Source organism: Saimiri boliviensis, chromosome 2 (assembly GCF_048565385.1).
Source record: "Saimiri boliviensis isolate mSaiBol1 chromosome 2, mSaiBol1.pri, whole genome shotgun sequence".
Classification (NCBI taxonomy): domain Eukaryota; kingdom Metazoa; phylum Chordata; class Mammalia; order Primates; family Cebidae; genus Saimiri; species Saimiri boliviensis.
Window position 1 is genome coordinate 221,634,746 of NC_133450.1, and position 27,721 is coordinate 221,662,466.

General features: G+C 49.6%; 1 protein-coding gene across 11 annotated transcripts in view; it reads right to left on the bottom strand.

Annotated features, from left to right (window-relative positions):
* KYAT1 (kynurenine aminotransferase 1) overlaps positions 1–27,721 on the bottom strand; it is a 39,880-nt gene that overhangs the window by 1,402 nt on the left and 10,757 nt on the right. For 2 of the 11 annotated variants that reach the window (XM_074395432.1, XM_074395433.1), the window contains exons 2-13: positions 10,989–11,120; positions 8,205–8,263; positions 7,421–7,568; positions 6,843–6,944; positions 3,274–3,423; positions 3,107–3,193; positions 2,740–2,868; positions 1,868–1,988; positions 1,126–1,202; positions 908–997; positions 622–808; positions 464–543 (exon numbers count right to left, since the gene is read on the bottom strand). In XM_074395432.1, coding sequence (XP_074251533.1) covers positions 464–543; positions 622–808; positions 908–997; positions 1,126–1,202; positions 1,868–1,988; positions 2,740–2,868; positions 3,107–3,193; positions 3,274–3,423; positions 6,843–6,944; positions 7,421–7,568; positions 8,205–8,263; positions 10,989–11,084 — 1,326 coding nt within the window. In that variant the 5' untranslated portion in view covers positions 11,085–11,120. Of the gene's footprint in view, positions 1–463; positions 544–621; positions 809–907; positions 998–1,125; positions 1,203–1,867; positions 1,989–2,739; positions 2,869–3,106; positions 3,194–3,273; positions 3,424–6,842; positions 6,945–7,420; positions 7,569–8,204; positions 8,264–9,505; positions 9,668–9,798; positions 10,007–10,988; positions 21,164–27,721 lie in introns of those variants that run through there. The other 9 variants (XM_074395430.1, XM_074395431.1, XM_074395437.1 and 6 more) reach the window with 8 other exon arrangements.

A 27,721-nucleotide genomic window follows, 5' to 3' on the forward strand; every position in this document is an offset into this window, starting at 1 on the left:
GCATGGTAGCTCATGCTTGTAATCTCAGCACTTTGGGAGGCCGAGAGGAGCTTGGGTCACCTGAGGTCAGGAGTTTGAGAAACCAGCCTGACCAACATGGTGAAAGTCTGTCTCTACTAAAAATACAAAAATTAGCCAGGTGTGGTGAAGCATGCCTGTAATGCCTGCTACTTGGGGGTCTAAGGAAGGAGAATCGCTTGAACCCTGGAGGTGAAGGTTGCAGTGAGCCCAGATCGCATCACTGCACTCCAGCCTAGGCAAGAGTGAGACTCTGTCTCAAGAAAAAAAAAATACAAAAAGAAAGAAACAGGCTCCTTATTGTTTGAAGTGGATGCAACCCTGCTCCAGGGTTCATGGCAGAGGCTGGACTAGGATCTGGCCCAGGAGCCTCTTGGCTGGGTACCCTTGGGCAACAGACAACCTGTGAAACCATACATGGCAGCCCAGCAGTGGCCCAGCCCACCTTGTTCTTGATCATCCACTTGACGAAGCGGCTGTCATAGGGCTCATCCACAGCTCCAGGCAGGTCAGGCATCTTCCTCTCTGGGAGACAGAGGCCACACTGAGCCCCCTGCAGCCTCTAGCCCCTGCACCCTGCCCAGACCGGCCAGTCTCACTCACTGAAGTCTGAGATGTCTGTGACGAGGAAGTAGCTGCCCTGGGGGATGACGGGCTTCAGCCCCACTGACTGTATGCTGCGGATCATGTGGTCACGGCAGCGCTGCATGGCCTGCGGGAACTGCACGAAGTAGCTGCTGGGTTGGCCGAAGAGCAGCTGCTCCCGCTCAAAGCTCTCGGCTACTGCGGCCTAGGCATGGCAGACACGCACATAGATCAGCTGTCCCCTGATGTGGGGGCCAGCCAGGGTGCTTTTGTTGTCCCCCTACCCTGCCATGAGGTCTCCTACCTGGCTCTGTGTGGGGCAGTGGAAGACGGAGTTCTGGTGCACAGTCCGCAGGTGCTTCATGATATGATCTGGACCCAGGACCCAGCCCACCTGGAGCAGGAACACCAGTAGGGGGTGAGGACCTTCCAGGCCCAGCTTCAGCCTTCCTCAGTCCTAGGACCACCTCACCTGCCAGGGATCTTGTAGAGGGCAGTGACCTCCCACCCTCAGCTACTCACCTTCCAGCCAGTGGCGCTAAAGGTCTTGCCGGCGCTGCCAATGGTCAGGGTCCGTTCCCACATGCCAGGGAGGCTGGCTGCCCAAGGCCAAATAGAGCAGCTGCTGAGATGGTGGTGAGGGGGGAAGGGGAGGGTGGTGGCTGGGGCCCCAGGGGACACACATAGGCTCTTGACATCCTGGATTCCTCTACACACTAAGCTATTTGCAGGATTTCTTTCTTTCTTTCTTTCTTTTTTTCTTTTTTTTTTTTTTTTTTTTGAGCAGAGTGTCACTCTGTTGCCCAGGCAGGAGTGCAATGGTGCCATCTCGGCTCACTGCAACCTCTGCCTCCTGGGTTCAAATGATCCTCTTACCTCAGCTTCCCAAGTAGCTGCAACTACAGGCACGCGCCACCATGCCCAGCTAATTTTTGCATTTTTAATAGAGACAGGGTTTCGCCTGGTTGGTCAGGCTGGTGTTGAACTCCTGACCTCAAGTGATCTGCTGGCCTCAGCCTCCAAGAGTGCTGGGATTACAGGCATGAGCCACTGCTCCTTGCCTAGGATTTCTTAATCCCATCCTTTCCACACCCAAGGAGGCAGGCGCTACTGTGATCCTGTGTACTCTGGGAGGCAAAGGTCACAAGATCTGCAGGGCTTCAGAACACTGGGTTCTAACTACCAGGCCTGTGCTGACTCTCAAGCGGGGTCAAGTCCCTGCCACCAATGTGCAGGGAAGGGGCTCCGGACGGGCTCGGCTCACCAATGCTGATGTGCTGGTGCCCATCGTAGACCAGCCACTGGTAGACTTCATCAGTGATGCATACCACGTCATGCTGCTGGCACAGGCTGGCCACTAGCCCCAGCTCTTCCCTGGAGAACACCTGCAGAGGCCCAAGGAGAGCACAGACCTGCAGCTGAGACCATCCCCAAACGCAGAGGCCTACTCAGAGAGGTTAAAGAATATAGCTGCAGCCAGGTACGGTGGCTCATGCCTGTAAATACCAACACTTTGGGAGGCCGAGGTGGTGGATCATTTGTGGTCAGGAGCTTGAGACCAGCCTGGCCAACATGGTGAACCCCCGTCTCTACTAAAAATACAAAAATTAGCTGGGTGTGGTGGCAGGTGCCTGTAATTCCAGCTAGTCGGGAGGCTGAAGCAGGAGAATTGCTTGAACTCAGGAGGCCTAGGTTGCAGTGAGCTGAGGTCGCGCCACTGCACTGTAGCCTGGGAGACAGAGTGAGACTCTGTCTCAGAAAAATAAATAAATAAATAAATAGCAAATACAGCCAGGCCCAGTGCTAAGGGCTGTTTCACACCATCCCATTGGATCCCTGCAACATTGACCCCATGAAGTCAGTTCTCTCAGGTTCCCATATTACAGATAAGATACTTTGAGAGGCACAGTCACTATCCCAGGGTCACTGGGAAGTGATGGGGGCTCCCAGCCCTCAGGCCTTCCCTGGGGATTCCTGCCCCTCCCTGGACCTCTGGAGCCTTGGTTCTCAGACTCATCGTGCATGGCCCTCCCACACACAAATGAAGAAACGGAGGCCCCACAGCAGCAACGCAGTAACGATGCGGGAGACGTGACCAGGTCTGCGGGGGGCGATGGAAGGAAGTCTCTCCAGTACCTTGCCCATGGGGTTGTTGGGGGTGTTGAGGACCAGCGCTTTGGTGCGTGATGTGAATTTGCTGGCCAGCTCTGTGGGGTCCAGCTGCCAGTTGCTGCTGGAACCCAGTTCTCCATTCTGGCTGGGACTCTGCAAGAGCAGGTGGCAGGGGGTGGCACCACTTACCCACCTGACATGCAGCTCCTCCCCCAGCTTCTGCCCCCACCTTCCCTCCCCTGGACTCCCAACACACACCCCTCCCCTCTGCCCTCCCAGCTTAGGGGAACTGGCTTCCTTCACTTCCTTCCTCCTTTCCCAACTCCCAGAGTCCAACTTAGCCCATGCCTTGGAGCCCCCTGCCCATCCACCCTCTGCCCAGCATCCTTACCGGCTTCAGGAGCACAAACACAGGGCGACCCCCTGCCATCAATGTCATGGGCTCGTAGCAGTCAAAACAGGGTTCGATGATGATGACCTGATACAAGGGTCAAATCAGCTGGAGGCAGCATGGCCCTGGCCTCTCGCTCCCACTCAGCCCACATCTTGCCAACTCACCTCGTCTCCTTCGTCCACCAGTGCCTGGAAGGCTGTGAACAGGGCCCCGTAGGCACCAACAGTCACCAGCACATTCCTGAGCGGGTCCATCTCCTGACCCAGCAGCTTCCCAAAGAAACTTGCCAGGATCTTCGTCAGTGGTGGGTAACCCTGCGAGGGTAGCAGGGGTCAACTGCTCAGCTCATCCTGGGCCCATCCTCCTGCCCAGCTGTACCCAGGCAATTCTAGCACCTTCCAGCAGCAGGCCTGGGGGCAAAGTCAGCTACTGATAGCCTGGGCCCCAGGGACGTGGAATAGTTAGGCTTTCAACACTCTGGATTCCTCTACACACCAAGTTAATTGTAGGATTTCTTTGATCTCATCCTCACAACAACCCAGAGGCAGGTGCTGTTGTGATCTTGTGTACTCTGGCAGGTAAAGGCCACACAATCTATATGGCCCCAGACTGCACCGTCCTAATCACCAGGCTGTGCTGACTCAAATATCCAGTGCTAAGCTCTTCCATTTCCTTCAGGCAGCATTTGCCATAGGCCCTGTTCCGTGCCAGGCCTGGAGCCAGGGCGGGGATTTAGCAGAGAATCAGAGGAAGTGCTTGCCTCCATGAACCTCAGCGCAAGAGCCCCTGAGGCAGTAGAAACTCTCCATTATCCACATCTCTAAGTTTGTGCCCACCCGATCCTCCCAGCGGCTTTGTAGGAAAGGCTTTTTTTTTTTTTTTTTTTGAGATGAAGTTTCGCTCTTGTCGCCTTGTCGCCCAGGTTTCAGTCCAATGGTGTGATATGGGCTCATCTAAACCTCTACCTCCCAGGTTCAAGCGATTCTTCTGCCTCAGCCTTCTGAGTAGCTGGGAGTACAGGCACATGCCACCACACCCGGCTAACTTTTTTATTTTTAGTAGAGACAGAGTTTCACGATGTCGGCCAGGCTGGTCTTGAACTCCTGACCTCAGATGATCCATCCACCTCGGCCTCCCAAAGTGTTGGGACTACAGGCATGAGCCACCACATCCAGCCTTTTTTGAGACAGGGTCTCACTCATGTTGCCCAGGCTGGAATGCAGTGGTACAACTGCAGTTCACTGTAACCTCCGCCTCCTGGGTTCAATGGATTCTCCTGCCTCAGCCTCCCAAGTAGCTGGGACTACAGGCACGCACCATCACGCCTGGCTAATTTTTGTATTTTTAGTAAAGATGGGGTTTTACCACGTTGACCAGGCTGGTTTTGAACGCCTGACCTCAGGTAATCCGCCTGCCTTGGCCTCCCAAAGTGCTGGGATTATAGGTGTGAGCCACTGTGCCTGGCCTGATCCCCACTATTTGACAAGTAGAAAAATAGAGACCCAGAGAAAAGAAATTACTTGCCCAAAGTCTCACATAGTTGAGGGGCAGGAAGCTCATGTTACAGCTTTGGAAGCCTACCTTTTTGAGAGGAAGATTAGATCCAGAAGCTTGTTTGTTGAGGACACTTATACTCAAGGGTAAGCCAAGTGATGGCAACCTTGTCTAGAACTTAACTAAATAACTCACTAAACCAGATTTGGCCTTTTGAAAAATAAAAATTTTTCAAACAAAAGGCACAGGCCAGGCACAGTGGCTCATGCCTGTAATCCTAGCACTTTGGAGAATGAGGCAGGAGGATTGCTTGAGGCCAGGAGTCTGAGAACAGCCTGGGCAACACCGGGAGACTCCATCTGTATTGATGACAAATCCAAAACAATTAGCCAGGTGTGGTGGCACGTGCCGGTAGTCCCAGGTACTGGGGAGGCTGAGGCAGGAGGGCTGCTTGCACCCAGTAGATCAAGGCTGCAGTGAGCTATAATCACACCAGCCTGGGTGACGAACTTGAGATTCTCTGTCTCAAAAAGTAAATTAATTAAATAAAAATAAAAGGCACCGTGAAGAAAAAAGAGGAAGAGAAAAGCACTGTAACATAAAAGAAAGAGGTAAAATATTTAATATATAAAGAGCTCTGACAATGTAGCAAGACAGGCCGGGTGCAGTGGCTCATGCCTATAATCCCAGCACTTTGGGAGGCTAAGGTGGGAGGACTGCATGAGCCCAGGAGTTTGAGAGCAGCTTGGTAACATACGGAGACCCTGTCTCTGTTTGTTGATGTTGCCCAGGCTGGAGTGCAGTGGCGAGATCTTGCCTCGCTGCAACCTCCACCTCCCAGGTGCAAGGGATTCTTGTGCCTCAGCCTCCCCAGTAGCTGGGATTACAGGCAGGTGCCCCCATGCCCAGCTAATTCTTTTGTATTTTTAGTAGAGACAGGTTTCACCACGTTGGGTAGGCTGGTCTCCAACTCCTGACCTCAGGTGATCCGCCTGCCTCTCGGCCTCCCAAAGTGCTGGGATTATAGGCGTGAGTCACCACACCCGGCCCCTGTCTCTATGAAAAAAAAAGAAGAAGAAGAAAAGAAAAAGACACATACCCAGATGATTTGTTTTCAGCCCAACCAACCCAAGAAGAATTTTTTTTTTTTAATCAAAGAAGGAATTTTCCAGCCAGCTCTGAGACCAGCCTATTGAGTAAACCTTACTGGAGGGCAATTATTTACTTATTTATTTGTGAGACAGGATCTCATTATGTTGCACTGGCCTCAAACTCCTGGGCTCAAGCAATCTGCCTGCCTCAGCTTCCCGTGTAGCTGTGATTATAGGCACACCCTGCTTCTTAACAATACCCACCTATTATATTTATAAATATTTGTAGCCTTTCATTCACTAGTTTTACTTCTAGGAATTTATCTTAGAAAAGTACATCTGTAGCCGGGCGCGGTGGCTCAAGCCTGTAATCCCAGCACTTTGGGAGACCGAGGCGGGTGGATCACGAGGTCGAGAGATCGAGACCATCCTGGTCAACATGGTGAAACCCCGTCTCTACTAAAAATACAAAAAATTAGCTGGACATGGTGGCACGTGCCTGTAATCCCAGCTACTCAGGAGGCTGAGGCAGAAGAATTGCTTGAACCCAGGAGGCGGAGGTTGCGGTGAGCCGAGATCGCGCCATTGCACTCCAGCCTGGGTAACAAGAGTGAAACTCCGTCTCAAAAAAAAAAAAGAAAAGTACATCTGTATACAAAGATGTCCACGCAGGGATATTCACCATGGCACTGCTGATGATACTGATAGCGGAAGCAGTCCATCAGTGCAGGACTGCTTACGTAAATTACGGCACATCTAGGCAACAGAACAGCATGCAGCCATTAAAGAGAATGAGGGCATGGTGGCTCATGCCTGTAATCCCAGCACTTTTGGAGGCCAAGGTGGCAGGATCACTCAAGCCCAGGAGTTTCAGACCAGCCTGGGCAACATGGTGAAACCCTGTCCCTACAAAAAATGCCCCCCAAAAATTAGCTGGGCATGGTGGCCCACCCCTGTAGTCCTAGTAACTCTGGAGGCTGAGGTGGGAGGATCACATGAGCCCCAGGAAATGGCAAATCATGTGAGCCCCAAGAGGTAGAGGCTGCAGTGAGCCGTGATCATGTCATTACACTCTAGCCTAGGTGACAAGATGAGACCCTGTCTCAAAAATAAATAAATAAATATTAGCTGGGCATGGTGACACACACCTGTAGTCCCAGGTGGGAGGACCACTTGAGCCTGGCAGGGTTGAGGCTGCAGTGGACCATGATGGCGCCAATGCACTCCAGCTTGGATAACGGAGTGAGACACTGTCTCAAAAGAGAAAAAGAAAAGAAGAACCATTGTTCTAATCCAAGCTTTGGATTAGATGGATTAGCACTGGATTTAGTATGTGGTCCTTTCCAGAAAAAGTTTGGATTTAGAGTATAATCCAATCAGTAGCTTGTCTTCCAGGACTTGATTTCAGTGTCACCTCCTCCAGGAAGTCTTCACGCATCTCCCCAGCCCCCTCCCTAGGTTTCATTCCCTCCTTCTTACTCCCACAATATCCCATCCTCCTCCATCACAGCACGTATCAACTGCCTGTCATTACTGGTTTCTTGTCTGCCATTCTCACTAGACCATGAGGCACAGGCTCTGGGACAGAGGACACGCTCATTAAACACTGAATTATGGTCAGACAGAATCCCCTGGCTCTGTCCCCTGACACCCGTGTGGGATTGATGTCCAGAAAGCCCTCCCCCTTTCCTCCCCCAGTGCCTCCAGGAGAGACGCAGAGACTCACAAACGCCTTGGTGTACTGGTTGAGCATGAAGTCTCCGCTCACCGCGTGCTGAAAGGCTTCCATGGCAAAGTCTGGGGGTGGGAAATCAGGGAAGCCCTGGCCCAAGTTCACGACGTCATGCTCACTGGCCAGTTTGACAAACTCCACCCTGGGTGATAAATGGAGAATCAGTACAGCCCACCATCCTGTCCTGGATTTTGGCCTGTTTAGAAAAACTGGACAACTAGGGCCGGGCGCGGTGGCTCAAGCCTGTAATCCCAGCACTTTGGGAGGCCGAGGCGGGTGGATCACGAGTTCAAGAGATCGAGACCATACTGGTCAACATGGTGAAACCCCGTCTCTACTAAAAATACAAAAAATTAGCTGGGCATGGTGGTGCGTGCCTGTAATCCCAGCTACTCAGGAGGCTGAGGCAGGAGAATTGCCTGAACCCAGGAGGCGGAGGTTGTGGTGAGCCGAGATCGCGCCATTGCACTCCAGCCTGGGTAACAAGAGTGAAACTCTGTCTCAAAAAAAAAAAAAAAAAAGAAAAAAAGAAAAACTGGACAACTGGCTGGCACAGTGGCTCACGCCTGTAATCCCAGCACTTTGGGAGGCCGAGGTGGGAAGATCTCTTAAGGTAAGGAATTCGAGACCAGCCTGGCCAACACGGTGAATCTTTGTCTCTACTAAAAATACAAAAATTAGCAGGTATGGTGGCCATACCTGAGTTGCTGTAAAGCCAGGGATGGCCAACCCATGCCCGAGGGGACACCCACACACCTTCCCAGCCCAGCTGGCTCACCAGGGGTTGTGGTCGATCCCGTCCAGCCTTCGGGCCTGCAGCTGTTTGGCCATGGTGAGCTGGAGATGAACAAGTGCAAGGTCAGAGATGGAATCTGTCTGGGGGCCGAGGTCGCAACTCAAGCATGGGAGGGCCGGCTGCTTTTAGGCCACAGCCCCACCCTGTCTGCTCCCAGGGAGGAGGCAGAGAACAGAGCTTGCAGAAGGCAGGGCAGGTTTCTGCCTGACCCTCCAAACCCTAGCCTGGTTCCTCCCTACTCCAGCAGCCCCCACCTCTCCAACCTGCAGAGCCGCCTGGCACCTATCCAGTGGAGGCTTCCAGCCCTGGCTCCATGTGTCCTGAGACAGAGCCTGACTTGGCCAGGTTAAAGTCTGACTCAGGACAGGCTGAGGGTTAAGAAAGAGGAGCAGGAGGTGGGCGGAGAGGGAGGGTGGGGAGGGAAGGTAATGGCAACAGAGACAGCAGCAGCCTCCACTTACAGAGGTCTTGCTAAGCATGCCCATTTAATTCCCAGAATGACGTGGCCAGGCCCATCTTATCAATGAGAAAACAGGAGGTGGAAAATAGGCTGGAGGGTGCAGGAGGGGAAGTGAAGTGTTCAAGGCCACACAACAAACACTCAGATTTAGGCCTGTTGGACCCAAGGCCAGGTTCCAACTCTGAGGGAGGTACTAATCCAGTCCTGGGAGGTTCCCAGGGTCCTGGCTCCTGGTTCACCCCTCCCCTCCTGGTGTTCCTCCCAGGCCAGCTCCCTCCTCAGCCACGAATGTGCAGAAACTGGCCAGGGTCCAGGCGCGGTGGTTCACGCCTGTAATCCCAACACTTTGGGAGGCTGGGGCGGGCAGATCCCCTGAAATCAGGAGTTCAAGATCAGGCTGGCCAACATGGTGAAATTCCGTCTCTACTAAAAATATAAAAATTAGCTGGGCATGGTGGTACCCGCTTGTAATCCCAGCTACTCAGGAGGCTGAGGCAGGAGAATCGCTTGAACCCAGGAGGCAGAGGTTGCAGTGAGCCGAGAACACACCACTGTACTCCAGCCTGGGCACTAGAGTGAAACTCAGTCTGGAAAAAAAAAAAAAAAAACTTAGCTGGGTGTTGTGACACACACCTGTAATCCCAGCTACTCAGGAGGCTGGGGCATGAAAATCACTTGAACCTAGGAGGCGGAGGTTGCAGTGAGCCAAGATCGTGCCACTGCACTCCAACCTGGGTGACAGAGCAAAACTCCACCAAATAAAAAAAAAGAAAGAAAGAAACTGTCCAGGCCTGAGGGCCACCAAATTCAGGTCTTAACCTGCCTTGGCTAGGTAACCCTGGATAGGTAATTCGGCTCCTCCAGTCCTCAGAATCCCTTTAGCACCAGAGATGCATGGGCTTTGTGGTCCCTGAGGAACGTTCCGTTCCTGTGGGTCTGCCAGTCCCAGATGGCTGGCAGGCTGTGGAGCTGGGCATACAACATTCTGTCAGCCGCCTGCTGTGGCCAATAGTGAACCCTGGTTCAGGATCCTGCTCGGGCGCTCGGTTCCCACTGCACTCCCAGTGTGTGCCACAATAGTCTCCACCTAACAGATGAGGACACCGAGGCTCAAACAGACTCAGGTACCTGCTCAAGGTCAGAGGAAAAGCTGGCAAGGACCTGGTCGGGGAGGCTGCCACAGCAATCTCAACACCAGGCCCCATGTCCTGGAGGGGCCCTGGGGACCATGTGAATAAGGCCCAGGTCTTCCGTAGCTCGGAATCCTTCCAGTGGGAGCAGTTTGCAGAGCCAGCCAGTAGGGGCTCAATAAATGTCTTGTAGTCCCAGCTACTTGGGAGGCTGAGGCAGGAGAATCACTTGAACCTGGGAAGCAGAGGTTGCAGTGAGCCGAGATTATGCCACTGCACTCCAGCCTGGGTGACACAGTGAGACTCCAACAAAAAAAAGAAAGGTGGGCATGCTCACGCCTATAATCCCAACACTTGGGATGCCGAGGCGAGTGGATCACCTGAGGTCAGGAGTGTGAGATCAGCCTGACCAACATGGTGAAATACACATTAGCCAGGTGTGGTGGCATGCACCTGTAATCCCAGTTATTCAGCAGGCTGAGGCAGGAGAATTGCTTGAACCCAGGAGGCAGAGGTTGCAGTGAGTTGAGATCACACCACCGCATTCCAACCTCGGTGACAGAGCAAGATTCTGTCTCAAAAAAAAAAAACAAAAAAACAAAAGTGAAGCTGAGTCAGGGACAGCAGTGGGTTGTGGGAATCTGGCGGCAGAAGCTGGAGGGAGGGGAGTTTAGGGAGGTTGGGGTTGGGGAAGGAGTAGATGGGCACAGGGGCACAGATTGAGAGGAAGAAGAACAGAAGTAAGTGGAACTGAATGGGCTTAGGAGGGAAGTGGAAATAATCAGGAGACCCAGAAACAGGTGCTCACAGGAGTGAACTTCACCTGTGTCCCTCAGCACTTGGGTAAATAAGGAAACGGTGCCTGTTCTTAGGCTTATGCACCATGCATTCATTCAGTTAACATTCATTGAGTCCCTACTGTGTACTGGGGTCCTGGGCAGGGTACAGGGGGTCATGTGCAGCAGCACCCTACAGCACCCAAGCCGACTATTCAGATGCAGAGACACAAGTTCTAGACTAGAGAAGCAGGGGCAAGGGAGGGGTCACATCCAGGCTGTAGTTAGAGAGGGCTCCCTGAAAGAGAAGGCTCATGCACAGCTTTGAAGCCAGAAATGAGCCAGCCCCCAGAAGCCCCCGGCCATGCAGGTGGCAGAATATTGGGGTTAGGGCACTTACAGTCTGGTGCAAGCACCGAGTGAGTGAGGCTCCAGCCTTCCTTCCCTGAAGGGGCCCCAGCAGGCGCACAGAGATGGCTGCTGCAGTTCTGAACATGCCTCCCAGAGCCTTGGGGCACTGCAGACTTCTCCTCTAGGGGCAGAGGAGAAGGGAGGAGACAGCCCTGGCCAGAAAATGCCTCCAGGCTCAGGACTTGGGTCCCCCCCCCACCAGCTCTAACAATAACAACAACAACAATATGGTCATTACGTGCCAGGAATAGCACCCAGTGCTTTGTTGCACAATTATCCGACTCCATCCTTGCAACAACCCTGTTACTCATACACAATATACACCCCAGCAACCCGTGACACTTTCAAAACACAAATCACTTCTAATAAAAAAATAATCCAGGAGAGGATCACTGATAATGTATCATTATAGAATATCACCAAGAGCATAAACCAAACATGTTCTGACTCTGGAAACACACACACCACCTGTAAATTATTCCTGCTATAAAATTATTCCTGCCCTTAAGTAGATCACACCGTTGAATTACTAAAGTACAGGGACAGAAGAACATGTTAAATAACACCATGGAGATGCAACCAACAAATTCAAGCAGGGCAATGGCCAGGCGTGGTGGCTCACGCCTGTAATCCCAGCACTTTGGGAGTGAGGCAGGCAGATCACAAGGTCAGGAGTTCAAGACCAGCCTGGCCAGCATGGTGAAACGCTGTCACTACTAAAAATACTAAAATTAGCTGGGTGTGGTGGTACGTGCCTATAATCCCAGCTACTCAGGAGGCTGAGGCAGGAAAATTGCCTGAACCCAGGAGGCAGAGGTTGCAGTGAGTGGAGATCGTGCCACTCCACTCCAGCCTGGGCAACAGAGTGAGACTCTGTCTCAAAAAAAAAAAAAAAAAAAAAAAATTCAGAAAAGCAGGGCAATGTGTAGTCCCAGCTACTTGGGAGGCTGAGGCACAAGAATTGCTTGAGCCCAGGAGGCGGAGGTTTCAGTGAACTGAGATTGCACCACTTCACTCCAGCCCCGGCAACAGAGCAAAACCCTATATCAAAAAAATAAAATTAAAAAAATAGGCCGGGTGTGGTGGCTCACACCTGTAATCCCAGCACTTTGGGAGGCCAAGCCAGGCAGTTCACCTGAGGTCAGGAGTTTGAGACCAGCATGACCAATACAATGAGACCCCATCTCTACTAAAAACACAAAAATTAGCTGGGCATGGTGGCATGCACCTCTGATCCCAGCTACTCTGGAGGCTGAGACAGGAGAATCACTTGAACCCGGGAGGCAGAGGTTGCAGTGAGCCGAGATCATGCCATTGCACTCTAGCCTGGGCAACAAGAGTGAAACTCCATCTTGGAAAAAAAGAAAGAAAGAAAGAAAAAGAGAAAGAATGTTTTGGGCCAGGCCCAGTGGCTCATGCATGTAATTCTAGCACTTTGGGAGGCCGAGCTGGATGGATCACTTGAGGTCAGGAGTTTGAGGCCAGACTGGCCAACATGGTGAAATCCTGTCTGTATTAAAAACACAAAAATTAGCTGAACATGGTAGTGCATGCCTGTAATCCCAGCTACTCGGGAGGCTGAGGAAGGAGAATCACTTGAACCTGGAAGGCTGAGGTTGCAGTGAGCTGAGACTACACCATTGCACTCCAGCCCAGATGATGAAGTGAGACTCTGTCTCAAAAAATAAACCAATCAGCCAGGCTCAGTGGCTCATGCCTATAATCTCAGAATTTTGGGAGGCCATGGTGGGTAGATCACGTGAGGTCAGGGGTTTGAGACCAGCCTGGCCAACATGGTGAAACCCCTCTTTACTAAAAATACAAAAAATAGCTGTGTGTGGTGGCACATGCCTGTAGTCCCAGCTTCTTGGGAGGCTGAAAGGAGAATTGCTTGAACCCAGGAGGTGGAGGTTGCAGTGAGCCGAGATCATGCCACTGCACTCCAGCCTGGGCGACAGCAAGACGACGTCTCAAAATAAAAGTTACTCTTGGCCAGGTACAGTGGCTCATGCCTGCAATCCAAGCACTTTGGAAGGATGAAGGGGCTGGATCACTTGAGCCCAGGAGCTTGAGACCAGCCAGGGCAACATGGCAAAACCCTGTATGTACCAAAGTACCAAAAAAAAAAAAAATTTTTTTTTTTTGAGATGACCTTTCACTCTTGTTGCCCAGGCTGGAGTGCAATGGTGTGATCTCAACTCACTGCTAACTCTGCCTCCTGGGTTCAAGTGATTCCCCTTTCTCAGCCTCCCAAGTAGCTGGGACTACAGGCATGTGCCACTATGCCTCGCTAGTTTTGAATTCTACCAAAAGTTGAAAAGCAGCCAGGCATGGTGGCAGATGCCTGTAGTCCCAGCTACTCGGGAGGCTGAGGTGGAAGGATCACCTGAGCCTCAGGAGGTTGAGTTTGCCCTGAGCCAAGACCTCACCACTGCACTCCAGTATGGGTGATAGAGCAAGATCCTGTCTAAAAATGTGCCCCCTTCATGAGTGGGCCTCCACTGGAGGGTTGTTTTTTTTTTTTGAGACGGAGTCTTGCTCTTGCCACCCAGGCTGGAGTGCAATGGTGTGAGCTCAGCTCACTGCAACCTCTACTGGGGTTCAAGTCATTCTTCTGCCTCAGCCTCGCATGGACTTTTTAATTTTTAATTTATTATTATTATTTTTTTTAGATAGATCTTGCTCTGTCACCCAGGCTGGAGTGCATCTGTGCCATCATGGCTCTCTGCAGCCTCCCCTTCCCGGGCTCAAGCCATCCTCCCACCTCATCCTCCAGAGTCGCTGGGACTAAAGTGTGTGCCACCACTCCTGGCTAATATTTTTCTTTTTTGTAGAGATAGGATCTTGCTATGTTGCCCGGGCTGGTCTAGCACTCCTGGGCTCCCGTGATCCTCTTACCTTAGCCTCCCAAAGTCCTGGCATTTCAGCGGTGAGCCACCTTCCCCAGCCACTTTTTAACTCTCAAATTTGTATTAGGGTTCTCTGAAGAGACAGAACCAATATGATGGCTAGACGATTGAGATGAGAGGGGATTTATAGGGAAATTGGCTCATGCAATTAACGGAGGCTGAGGAGTCCCACGACAGACCATCCGCAAGGGGTGCCAGTCGCGTGGCTCTGTCCAAGTCTGCAAGCCTTAGAACCAGGGAAGCCACTGGGGTAATTCTCAGTCCGAGGCTGAAAAGTCTAGAGTTTTGATATCCAAAGGGCAGGAGGAGAAGAATGTCCCAGCTCTGGGAGAGAGAGGAAACTCTTTTCCCTGTTTTTGTTTTCTCCAAGTCGTGAACCAATGGCATGGTGCCAGCCACAATGAGGGCAGACCTTCCCCACTCGGTCCACTGACTCCCATGCCAATCTCCTCCGGAAACACCTCCGCAGGCAAACCCAGAAGTCATGCTTCACCAGTCTCTAAGTATTCCTTGCTGCAGTCCAGCACCACCTAACATGAACCAGGAGCACACGTCCACACTGCCAGCCCTTCATCAGCTGCAGTTCAGGCTTTCCCACCCAGGTACTGATTCCAGGGAAGGTTTCTGCTCTGGCAAATCATGATTCTCTGTATCTACTTTTCTTTTTCTTTTTTTTTTTTTTTTTTTAGACAGAGTCTTGCTCTGCTCTGTCGCCAGGCACCAGGCTGGAGTGTAGCGGCGTGATCTTAGCTCACTGCAGTCTCCACCTCCTGGATTCAAGCAATTCTCCTGCCTCAGCCTCCCGAGTAGCTGGGACTACAGGTGCGCATCACCATGCCCAGCTAATATTTGTATTTTTTAGTAGAGATGGGGTTTCACCATGTTGGCCAGGATGGTCTTGATCTCTTGACCTCGTGATCCGCCCACCTTGGCCTCCCAAAGTGCGGGGATTACAGGAATGAGCCACCGCGCCCGACCTGTATCTACCTTTCAGCCTTTCCAGTTTGGAAGCAGATTATCCTGTGACCTCTTTTTCTGATGAATTGAAAAAGAGCTGCTGGTTTTTCAGTTTATTCAGCTTCACCCAGGCTGGAGAGTGCAATGGTGTGATCTTGGCTCGCTGCAACCTCCACCTCCCAAGTTCAAGCAATTATTCTGCTTTAGCCTCTCGAGTAGCTAGAATTGCAGGCACCTGCCACCATGTCCAGCTTATTTTTTGTATTTTTAGTAGAGACAGGGTTTCACCATGTTAGCCAGGATGGTCTCGAACTCCTGACCTCAGGTGATCCACCTGCCTCGGCCTCCCACAGTGTTAGGATTACAGGTGTGAGCCACTGCGCCCGGCCTTGTTCAGCGTTTTACTTGTGAGGATGAAATGACAACTTCCAAGCTCCTTACATGACAGACCAGAAACCAGATGGCCACAAAACTTACTGAGTCACATACTTTCTTAACTGTCAGTGTAACGCCCTGACTTTAAAGGAGGAGACCTAAAGGGAAGGTAGTTTCTAACCTGGTAGTGTTTTTCAGTACACAAATACTCAAGCTCACTCGTACCCGCATTAGAAAATTCCACGAAGGAATCAGCCGGTTGTTTGGGTTTTTGGATTTTTTTTCTCTGTGTGTGTGTGTGTGTGTGTGTTTTGAGACAAGGTCTCACTTTGCCACCCAGGCTGGAGTGCAGTGGCACAGCCATGACTCACTGCAGCTTTAACCTCCCTGAGCTCAGATGATCCCCCCAATGTATCCTCCCAAGTAGCTGGGACCACAGGCATGCGCCACCACACCCAGCTAATTTTTTTATTTTTTGTAGAGACGGGATCTCACTATGTTGCCCAGGCTGGCCTAGAATTCCTGGGTTCAAGTGATCCTCCTGCTTCAGCCTCACAAAGTGCTGAGATTACAGTTGTGAGCCACTGCTGCTGGCCCACACACATTTATTAAGTTTACCATCTTACATGGGCATGGTTTGTGGTTCCCCAAAACAAACACAAATTTTTTTTTTTTTTTTTTTTTTTTTGAGACAGAGTTTTGTTCTTGTTACCCAGGCTGGAGTGCAATGGCGCGATCTCGGCTCACCGCAACCTCAGCCTCCTGGGTTCAGGCAATTCTCCTGCCTCAGCCTCCTGAGTAGCTGAGATTACAGGCACGCGCCATCATGCCCAGCTAATTTTCTGTATTTTTAGTAGAGACGGGGTTTCACCATGTTGACCAGGATGGTCTCGATCTCTTGACCTCGTGATCCACCTGCCTTGGCCTCCCAAAGTGCTGGGATTACAGAGGTGAGCCACCGTGCCTGGCTACAAACACAAAATTAATATCAAAGATCACTGATCATAGATCACCATATCGGATATAATAATAATAAAGTTCAAAATATTGTGGGAATTAACAAAATATGACACACAGACCCTAAGGGAGTACATTCTGTTGGAAAAATGGCACCAATAGACTTGCTTGATGCAAGGTTCTCACAAAGCTTCAATTTGTAAAGACTGAGATATTTGCCAAGCGCAATACAATTGTTTGTTCCAGCAGCCCTAGGAATCCAATACAAGGTGACATGGTTGGGCCACATCTCTACCCAACTCTCACCTTGAACTGTAGTTCTCATAATCCCCACATGTCCTGGGAGGGACCCGGTGAGAGGTAACTGAACCATGGGGTGGTTACCCCCATGCTGCTGCACGCACGATAATGAGTAAGTTCTCACAAGATCCGCTGGTTTTATAACGAGCTTGCCCCTCTTTGCTCAGCACTTTTCTCTCATGCTGCCATGTGAAGAAGGATGTGTTTGCTTCCGCTTTTGCCATGATTGTAAGTTTCCTGATGCCTCCCCAGCCATGAGGAACGGTGAGTCAATTAAACCTCTTTCCTTTATAAACTACCCAGTCTTGGGCAGTTCTTTATAGCAGTGGGAGAATGGACTAATATACAAGGGGATGCCAGAGTTTACCCTCCAATTCCTTAGATTTGAGAGTGGTTCCCAGGAGAGGTCTGAAGAATGTACTCTGACCCTTGAAACTAAGTACCTATGCTTTGAGCAACAAATGGTAGTGTTACCGCCATCCCAGCAGGGATATTCCTGGATGTCACCTTAAGGGAAGGAGTCTGGTACTTTAAGCTCAGGGCACTCAGCTAAAGGGACAAGTGGCCCAAGGCCAGGCCCAAGCCCAGGGCTGGTCATGGAAGGCACCCTGTGCCCTCTGCCTGTTCTATAGAGACCAACTGTCCACTAGTCCAAGACTTAGGGGTTTGTTGGGATGGGAACCAGTCTGGGCCAAAGGGTTCCCTTAAATTAGCCATTTCCTGTCTTGGACCCAACATCCTGCCAGCTCCTCCAGGACTAGATTGGGAGCTGGATTTCATCCTACCAGGACCCCACACTGCTGCCTTCTGACCGCTGACTTAAAAACCAATGGTTGCCTGGTAGGTCAGTTCTCTCTCTGACACTCTCCCCTACATCAGACTCTGTGTCTACCAAATCAGTCTTTTTTCCTAAAGTGACAATATCCTAAGTCCTACCTTCATCATCTTACCAGATAATGGTGACCTGAGTAGCTCGGACCACAGCTGTGCACCACCATGCCCAGTTAATTTTTGTATTTTTTGTAGAGATGTGGTCTCACAACATTGCCCAGGCTTGTCTCAAACTCCTGGGCTCAATGGCTCCTCCTGCCGCAGCCTCCCAGTACTGGGATTATAAATGTGAGCCACCGTACCTGGTTGAGAATAATATTAATAATACAATCATCTCTAATTTACTAGGACTCACTCTGTCCTAATACTTTTGTCTCTGGATCCCTTTACAGAGGATAGCTCTGTAAAGTGCTATCCTCACCCTCATTAATAGGTGAGGCAATTCCTATCATGCTAAAATATCAACACTTACACTGAGCTCCTACAGGCCTTATAGCAGACTGTACACCTGGCCAGCACAGCATAGAAACTCAGGAGAAACAGAGCCCAGCTGTGGCCCTCTTCTCTCCCCCGCCCCAAGCTTGGCCCCTTGCCTTCTCTGGGCACTGCCAGTTCTCAGAAAAGGCAGGGCCTTTTGTGTGCCCAGAGCACTGCCCCCATGGGGGGCAAGGAGCTGGGTGGTACCTGGGCTGGACACGGATATGCTCAAACAGTCTTGCTGCCTTGGGGCTAGTGCTGGAAACCAGGAGTGGCTTCCATTGCAGGGGACTGGCAGCACATCGGGGGTATGTACGCCCAGGTAAGACTGGCACAGGAGGGAATGTTATGTTGCACCCTCTACTGGGTAGGTCTGTTCTACTACCACACCCACAATCAGGCCTGAAGTAGACACCCATGGAGGAGGGCAGTGGGTTGGAGATGGGGAAAGGATTAGAACACAGGCTTTGATGTCCTTGGCTGCTGTGTGACCTGAGGCAAGCCACTTTACCTCTCTGAACATCAATTTCTCTATGTATGAAACAGATAATAATAATTCATGGAGGCCGGGCATGGTGACTCACACCTGTAATCCCAGTATTTTGGGAGGCTGAGGTGAGCAGATTGCTTGAGTTCAGGAGTTCAAGACCAGTCAAGGCAACATAACAAGACCCTTTCTCTACAAAAAAAGGAAAAAAAAAAACCAAATGTGAGTGTTTGCACCCGAGCATGTGCACACATCTCTGTATCTGTGTCTGTGAGCTTATGGGTGTGGTGAAGGCAGTTTCCAGGAACTTGGGAGGGAGGGTGAGATGGAGGAGCCCTGGAGGGATCTGAGCCAAGGGCGGGAAGGGTACAGAGGGCCACGTGGGCTGCCTGAACCCAACAACTTGGCCAGGTTGGTTGGAAGCGACCTTGGGGCTTGTGGGCATGTTGTTCCCGAGCTTACCAGCAGGGGGCGCAAGAAGACCATCCACCCACCTCCCCTCCTTGAGGGTTTGGGCTCCCTGGCCCTGGTCACAGGGCAACTTCTCGGCCCTGCGAGGGGACTACGCCTCACTTCACAGAGGAGGCCCATGGCAGGGAGGATGCTGATCCAGGTCCCCACGTAAGGCAGGACTCCTGATTTCCCAGGCACACCTCTCTACAACGCCCTGCACCTCACCCCTTTTCCAGGAAGCAGGCCTTCCCTAGTCAGCCCCTCAACAGCCCTGGCAGTGACCTTTTATTCACTACACGCTTTCCTGTGCTAGGTGCCCACGGAGCCCTACAAGTCCCATCACTTAAAAGTGCTTTTCATTTTACAAATCTTGGTAACATATACACATATCATAAACATTACCATCTTAACCATGTCCAGGTATACAGTTTTTAGAACTGTTTTCATCTTATAAAACTGAAACTCTGACCCATTAAGCAATTACATCCTTTTACTCTCTGACCCATAGCTCAGCCCATTTGCCGTCTCTATGATTTTGACTATTTGAAGTCAGCTCCCATCACTTAAAAATTTTTTTTTTAAATATTCTCTTTTTTTTTTTTAGGCTCCCATCCTTCTCCTCAAGTCCCAATACTTTTATTATTTATTTATTTATTTTTAAACAAAGTCTTGATCTGTTACCCAGGCTGCAGTGTAGTGTCGTGATCTCAGCTCACTGCAACCTCCGCCTCCCAGGTTCAAGTGATTCTTGTGACTCAGCCTCCCGAGTAGCTGGGACTATAGGCAGGCACCACCACATCCAACTAATTTTTGTATTTTTAGTAGAGACGGGGTTTCACTGTGTTGGCCAGGCCTGTCTCAAACTCCTTACCTCATGATCTGCCTGCCTTGGCCTCCCAAAGTGCTGGGATTACAAGTGTGAGTTACCACGCCCAGCCCACTTTTATCCTACAAGAAAGTTTCCTTCGAGAGGCAAAGTGACCAGGTTCAGTGGTTTACCCTGCAAGGGAGGCCAAGGAAGGAGGATCGCTTGAGCCCAGTAGCTTGAGACCAGCCTGGGCAACATAGTGAGACCCTGTCTCTACAAAAAATTAAAAATTATCTGGGAGTGGTGGTGCACACCTGCAGTCCCAGCTACTCAGGACGCTGAGGTGGGAGAATCGCTTGAGCCTGGGAGGTTGAGGCTGCAGTGAGCCATGATCGCGCCACGGTACTCTAGCCTGAGTGACAGGGCAAGACCGTGGCCCCTCCCCAACCACCCCCCCCAAAAAAGGCTAAGGCACACATCCAAGGCCACAGCTAACAAGTAGCAAAGCCAATATTTGAACCCAGGACTCAGACTTCAAAGTCTGTACTCTCCACCACTGTGGGACAAGGGAAGCTCCCGTACGGAGACAGATGGCTCCTCGGGCCAGAGACGCCTACCTTCCAAAAGCCAAAGCAGCACAGACTGGTGGACACTCAACGGGAAAGGAGAGAATCTGGCCCAGCTTCTCACATTTTCTTGATGGGGATACTGATAAGCAAGGACAGGGAACTGACCCACCCAGATTTCCCAGGACCAAGTCAGGGAAGTCCCACAGGGAAGTCCCAGTCCTGACATTTTTCTCATCCTAATAGGCTGGCTCTTCCCATGGGTGTTATGCATCTGGCACAGAGTAGCTGCTCAATAAACCTGTAGAATGAGAATGAATGTCTATCGCTTGCACCAGACTGTAAGCTTTGTTAGAACAAATCTCTTCTGTTCATTTTTTTATTCTCAACACCTTGCACAGAGCCTGCCATGTGGTAGGTGTACACCTCTTCAGTGAATTCCTATTATGTGCCATTCATTCCCTAAGCTAGCCACCATGTATACAAGCGTAATAGGATACCTTCCTTTCCTCCAAGGAGTGCACAATCTAATGAAGGAGACAAACAAGTAACTGGGCCATTTTAATATAACATGAGCCTTAATATGCAATGGATTCTTATAAATCAACAACAAAAGACCAGCATCTCAATAAGAAACAGTGTGAAAAAGATATAAATGGGAAATTCACAAAAGAAAATAGTCATTGGGTGTGGTGGCTCATGCCTGTAATCCCAGCACTTTGGGAGGCCGAGGCAGGTGGATCACCTGAGGTCAGGAGTTTGAGACCAGACTGGCCAACGTGGTGAAACCCTGTCTCTACTCAAAATACAAAAATTAGCTGGGCACGGTAGTGGGTGCCTACTTGGAAGGCTAAAGTGAGATAATTGCTTGAAAAAGGGAGGCGGAGGTTGCAGTGAGCCCAGATCTCACCACTGCACTCCAGCCTGGGCAAGAAGGTAGAAACTCCATCTAAAGAAAGAAAAGAAAGAGAAAGAAAATAGTCACTGGGCACGGTGGCAAGCCTGTAATCCCAGCACCTTGCCTGATCTAGCCCACTGATTTTTTTTTTTTTTTTTTTTTTTGAGACGGAGTTTCGCTCTTGTTACCCAGGCTGGAGTGCAATGGCGCGATCTCGGCTCACCGCAACCTCCGCCTCCTGGGTTCAGGCAATTCTCCTGCCTCAGTAGCTGGGATTACAGGCACGTGCCACCATGCCCAGCTAATTTTTTGTATTTTTAGTAGAGATGGGGTTTCACCATGTTGACCAGGTTGGTCTCGATCTCTCGACCTTGTGATCCACCCGCCTCGGCCTCCCAAAGTGCTGGGATTACAGGCTTGAGCCACCGCGCCCGGCTGCCCACTGATTTTTTTTCCCTTTTTTTCTTTGGTGAGACAGGGTCTCATTCTGTTGCCCAGGCTGGAGTACGGTGGTGCAATCATGGCTCACTGCAGCCTCAACATCCTCAGTTCAGGTGATTCTCTTACCTCAGTCACATAAGTAGCTGAAATTGTTTTTTTCTTTTTTTCCTTTTTTTTGAGACAGGGTCTCGCTCTGTCACCCAGGATGGAATGCAGTGGTGTGATCACGGCTCACTATAGCCTTGTTCTCCCAGGGTCATGACTTCCCGAGTAGCTGGGACTACAGGCACATGCCACCATGCCTGGCTAATTTTTAATTTTTTTTGTAGAGATGGAGGTCTCACTATGTTGCCCAGGCTGGTCTCAAACATCTGAACTCAAGCAAGCCTCAAGTCTTGGCCTCCCAAACTTCTGGGATTACATGTGTGAGCCACTGTCCCCAGCCCGGTAACATTCTTTTTTTTTTTTTTTTTTTTTTTTTTTGAGACGGAGTTTCGCTCTTGTTACCCAGGCTGGAGTGCAATGGCGCGATCTCGGCTCACCGCAACCTCCGCCTCCTGGGTTCAGGCAATTCTCCTGCCTCAGCCTCTTGAGTAGCTGGGATTACAGGCACGCGCCACCATGCCCAGCTAATTTTTTGTATTTTTAGTAGAGACGGGGTTTCACCTTGTTGACCAGGTTGGTCTCGATCTCTTGACCTCGTGATCCACCCGCCTCGGCCTCCCAAAGTGCTGGGATTACAGGCTTGAGCCACCGCGCCCGGCCCCGATAACATTCTTGATAATGTTCTTTTTTTTTTTTTTAAACTGTACTTTTTTTTTTTTTTTTTTTTTTTGAGACGGAGTTTCACTCTTGTTACCCAGGCTGGAGTGCAATGGCGCGATCTCGGCTCACCGCAACCTCCGCCTCCTGGGTTCAGGCAATTCTCCTGCCTCAGCCTCCTGAGTAGCTGGGATTACAGGCACGTGCCACCATGCCCAGCTAATGTTTTGTATTTTTAGTAGAGACGGGGTTTCACCATGTTGACCAGGATGGTCTAGATCTCTCGACCTCGTGATCCACCCGCCTCGGCCTCCCAAAGTGCTGGGATTACAGGCTTGAGCCACCGCGCCCGGCCTAAACTGTACTTTAAGTTCTGGGGGTACATGTGCAGATCTTGCGGGACTGTTGCATAGATACCCACATGCCATGGTGGTTTGCTGTCTCCATCCCCCCATCACCTACATCAGGCGTTTCTCCCAATGTTATCCCTCCCCAACCTCCCCACCCCTTGCTGTCCCTCCCCCTAGCTCCCCACCCCCAACAGGCCCCAGTGTGTGATGTTCTCCTCCCCGTGTCCATGTGTTCTCATTGTTCAACATCCGCCTTTGAATGAGAACATGCAGTGTTTGGTTTTCTGCTCTTGTGTCAGTTTGCTAAGAATGATGGTTTCCAGATTCATCCACGTCCCTAACGTCCTTTTTTTTTTTTTTTTTGAGACAGCATCTCATCCTGTCACCCAGGCTGGAGTGCAGTGCCACGATCTCGGCTCACTGCAACCTCCGCCTCCTGGGTTCAAGTGATTCTCCTGCCTCAGCCTCCCGAGTAGCTGGGATTACAGGCATGCACCACCACACTCAGCTAATTTTTGTATTTTTAGTAGAGACAGGGTTTTGCCATGTTGGCCAGGCTGGTCTCAAATTCCTGACATCAGGTGATCTGCCTGCCTCAGCCTCCCAAAGTGCTGGAATTATAGGCGTGAGCCACTGTGCCTGGCTGATAATGTTCTTTGATACATAACACTTTTTAATTTTTATTAAGTCCAGATATAGAGTTACCTTGCAACCTAGCAATTTCCCTCCTAGGTATACACACAAAAGAACTGAAAGCATGAGAGAGATCCAAGATGGCTGATTACTAGCAGCTCCCAGTGAAAGCACAGAGAACGAGAGGATGCCACACTTTCACACGAATTTTTGTTGCTCACGGACCAGGAGATTCCCAGTGGAGCCCCACGGGTCACCAGCACGACTCTTGTGGCCGGCGGGGTGGTTTTGCCTGTGCCCAGGCCTGGCAGTTCTCAGTGCAGAGTAAACGGGACTGGGTCCCCTTTTGGTCGACGTTTGGAGCTCCAGGAAGGCAGAGTCACCCATTCAGCTGATTGAAAAAAGGACTCAAGAAGGAAGCCAGACCAGAGATTCCTGGGCAGAAAAGCACCACGAATCTTAACGCTGCTGTTTTGGCTGGCACATTGGGTTGCTCAGATTCTGGCGCTGGGAATCAACAAGTTGGACGTCCACTCAGAGACCTAATTTGAAAGTCAGTAATTACAAAGACGACAGGTGGAAAAATTTACAATGATGGCAAGAAACCAGCGTCAAAAGGCTAAGAATACCCAAAATCAGAATGCCTCTCCCTCTACAGGGGACCACAGTTCCTCATCAACAAGGGAACAAGGGCTGATGGAGAATGAGTGCATTCCATTAACAGATTTCGGCTTCAGAAGGTGGATAATAAGAAACTTCTGTGAGTTAAAAGAACATGTTCTAGCCCTATGTAAAGAAACTAAGAACCTTGAAAAAAGGTTTGATGAAATCCTAACGAGAATAGACAATCTAGAGAGGAATGTAAGTGAATTAATAGAACTGAAGAATACAATATGAGAACTCTGCGAAGTATGAACAGGTTTTAACACTCGAATTGATCAAGCAGAAGAAAGGATACCAGAGGTTGAAGACCAACTTAATGAAACAAGAAGACAAGATTAGAGAAGAAAGAGTAAAAAGGAATGAGCAAAGTCTCCAAGAAATATGGGACTACAGTATGTGAAAAGATCTAATTTACGTTTGATAGGTGTATGTAAATGTCATGAAGAGAATGAATCCAAGCTGGAAAATATTCTTCAGAATATTATTCAGGAAAACTTTCCTAACCTAGTAAGGTAGGAGAATGCTCAACCTCAGGTAATTCAGAGAACACCACAAAGATATTCCTCAAGTAGAACAACCCCATAAGACACATAAGCATTAGATTCACCAGGGTTGAAATAAAGGAGAAAATTCTAAGGGCAGCTAGAGAGAAAGGTCAGGTTACCCATAAAGGTAAGCCTATCAGACTCACAGCAGATCTCTCAGCTGAAACTCTACAAACTAGAAGAGAGTAGGGATCAATATTCAATAACCTCAAAGAAAAGAATTTTCAACCCAGAATCTCATATCCAGCCAAATTAAGCTTCATAAATGAAGGAAAAATAAAATTTTTCGCAAACAAGCAAGCACTCAGAGATTTCATCACCACCAGGCCTGCTTTACAAGAGCTTCTGAAAGAAGCACTATACACAGAAAGGAACAACCAGTATCAGTCATTCCAAAAACTTACCAAAAGGTAAAGACTATCTCCATAATGAAGAATCTCTTTTTTTTTTTTTTTTTTTGAGATGGAGTTTCGCTCTTGTTACCCAGGCTGGAGTGCAATAACGTGATCTCGGCTCACTGCAACCTCCGCCTCCTGAGTTCAGGCAATTCTCCTGCCTCAGCCTCCTGAGTAGCTGAGATTACAGGCACGCGCCACCATGCCCAGCTAATTTTTTGTATTTTTAGTAGAGACGGGGTTTCACCATGTTGACTAGGTTGGTCTCGATCTCTTGACCTTGTGATCCACCCGCCTCCGCCTCCTAAAGTGCTGGGATTAAAGGCTTGAGCCACCACACCCGGCCATAATGAAGAATCTATATCAACTAATGGGCAAAATAGCCAGGTAGCATTAAACAACAATATTAAACTCACAAATATCAATATTAATCCTAAATTTAAATGGATTAAATGCCCCAATCAAAGACATAGACAGGCAAATTGAATAAAAAGTCAAAACCAATTGGTTCGCCATTTCCAGATCCATCTCATAAGCAAGGACACACAAAGACTCAAAACAAAAGGGCTGGTGGAAGACTTGCCAAACAAATGGAAAGCAAAAAAAAAAAGAAAAAAAAGAAAGAAAACAGGAGTTGTAACTTTTGTCTCTGACAAAATAGACTTTTTTTTTTTTTTTTTTTTTTTTTTGAGACGGAGTTTCGCTCTTGTTACCCAGGCTGGAGTGCAATGGCGCGATCTCGGCTCACCGCAACCTCCGCCTCCTGGGTTCAGGCAATTCTCCTGCCTCAGCCTCCTGAGTAGCTGGGATTACAGGCACGCACCACCGTGCCCAGCTAATTTTTTGTATTTTTAGTAGAGACGGGGTTTCACCATGTTGACCAGGATGGTCTCGATCTCTCGACCTTGTGATCCACCCGCCTCGGCCTCCCAAAGTGCTGGGATTACAGGCTTGAGCCACCGCGCCCGGCGACAAAATAGACTTTAATAGTAACAAAGACTAAAAGAAACAAAGAAGGACATTACCTAATGGTAAAAGGATCAATGCAACAACAGGAGTCAATTATCATAAATATATATGCACCCAATATAGGAACACCCAGATACATAAGACAAGTTCTTAATGACCTATGAAGAGACTTGGACTCCCGCACAATAGCGGGAGACTTTGACACCACATTGTTAATATTTGATGGATCAATAAGAGAAAATTAACAGGGACATCTATGATTTGAACTTAGACCTGGAACAAGTAAACTCTGAATATTTATAGAATTCTTCATCCCAGGTCCAGAGAACATACGTCTTTTTCAGTATCATATTACACCTATTTTGAAAGTGACCACATAATTGCAAGTAAATCACTCTTCAGCATTTGCATAGCATTTCACAGACTTAAAAGAAATATTGGGGGCCGGGCGCGGTGGCTCAAGCCTGTAATCCCAGCACTTTGGGAGGCCGAGACGGGTGGATCACGAGGTCAAGAGATCGAGACCATCCCAGTCAACATAGTGAAACCCCGTCTCTACTACAAATACAAAAAATTAGCTGGGCATGGTGGCGCGTGCCTGTAATCCCAGCTACTCAGGAGGCTGAGGCAGGAGAATTGCCTGAACCCGGGAGGCGGAGGTTGCGGTGAGCCGAGATCGCGCCATTGCACTCCAGCCTGGGTAACGAGAGTGAAACTCCGTCTCAAAAAAAAAAAAAAAAAAAAAAAAGAAATATTGGTTGGCTGTTTGCTTGTTATTTTCTTCCCTTATTCCTTCCTGTCTCCGCTGTTAAGCACAATTATCAGCATAAAAGAGGTTTTTAATACCTATTTTTAGATTGCATTCCAGCCTGGGCAATACAGCAAGACTCCTGTTCTCTCGCCCTCTTTCTCTTTCTCTTTCTTTAAAAAAAAAAAAAAAAAAAAGAACTGAAAGCATCTCCACACAGAAACACATATATAAATGTTTATATCAGCAGTATTTATCACAGCCTAAAGGTGAAAAAAACCTGAATTGTCCATCAATGGATGAATGGATAAATTGTGACATATCTATACAATGGAATATTATTCAGCCACAAAAAGGAATGAAACATGTACCGATACATGCTATAACTTAGATGAACCTCAATATATATATTAAGTGAGGCCGGGTGACATGGCTTATGCCTGTAATCCCAGCACTTCAGAAGGCTGAAACGGGAGGATCACTGATCAAGACCAGCCTGAGAAACATGGCAAAACCTGGTCTCTACAAAAAATACAAAAATTAGCCAGGCATGGCAATGTGTGCCTGTAGTTCGCATGAGGCCCAGGAAGTGGAGATTGCAGTGAGCTGAGATCGTGCCACTGCACTCCAGTCTTGGTGACCCTGTCTCAAGCAAGTAAGCAAGCAAACAGACAGAACACAACACACTGAGTGAAAGAAGCCAGACACAAAAGGTCACGTAGGTGTGATTCCTTTTCTTTCTCTTTTTTTTTTTTTTTTTTTGAGATGGAGTCTCACTCTGTTACCCAGGCTGGAGTGCAGTGGCGAAATCTGGGCTCACTGCAACCTCCCCCTCCCAGGTTCAAGCGATTCTCCTGCCTCGGCCTCTCAAGTAGCTGGGACTACAGGCGTGTGCCACCATGCTCAGCTAATTTTTTGCATTTTTGGTAGAGACGGGGTTACCATGCCTGGCCTATGATTCCTTTTCTATGAAACATCCAGAGTAACAAGTGTATAGAGCAGGCGTCCCCAAACTACGGCCCGTGGACCACATGCAGCCCCCTGAGGCCATTTATCCAGCCCCCCGCCGCACTTCAGGAAGGGGCACCTCTTTCATTGGTGGTCAGTGAGAGAAGCACAGTATGTGGCGGCCCTCCAACGGCCTGAGGGACAGTGAACTGGCCCCCTGTGTAAGAAGTTTGGGGACGCCTGGTATAGA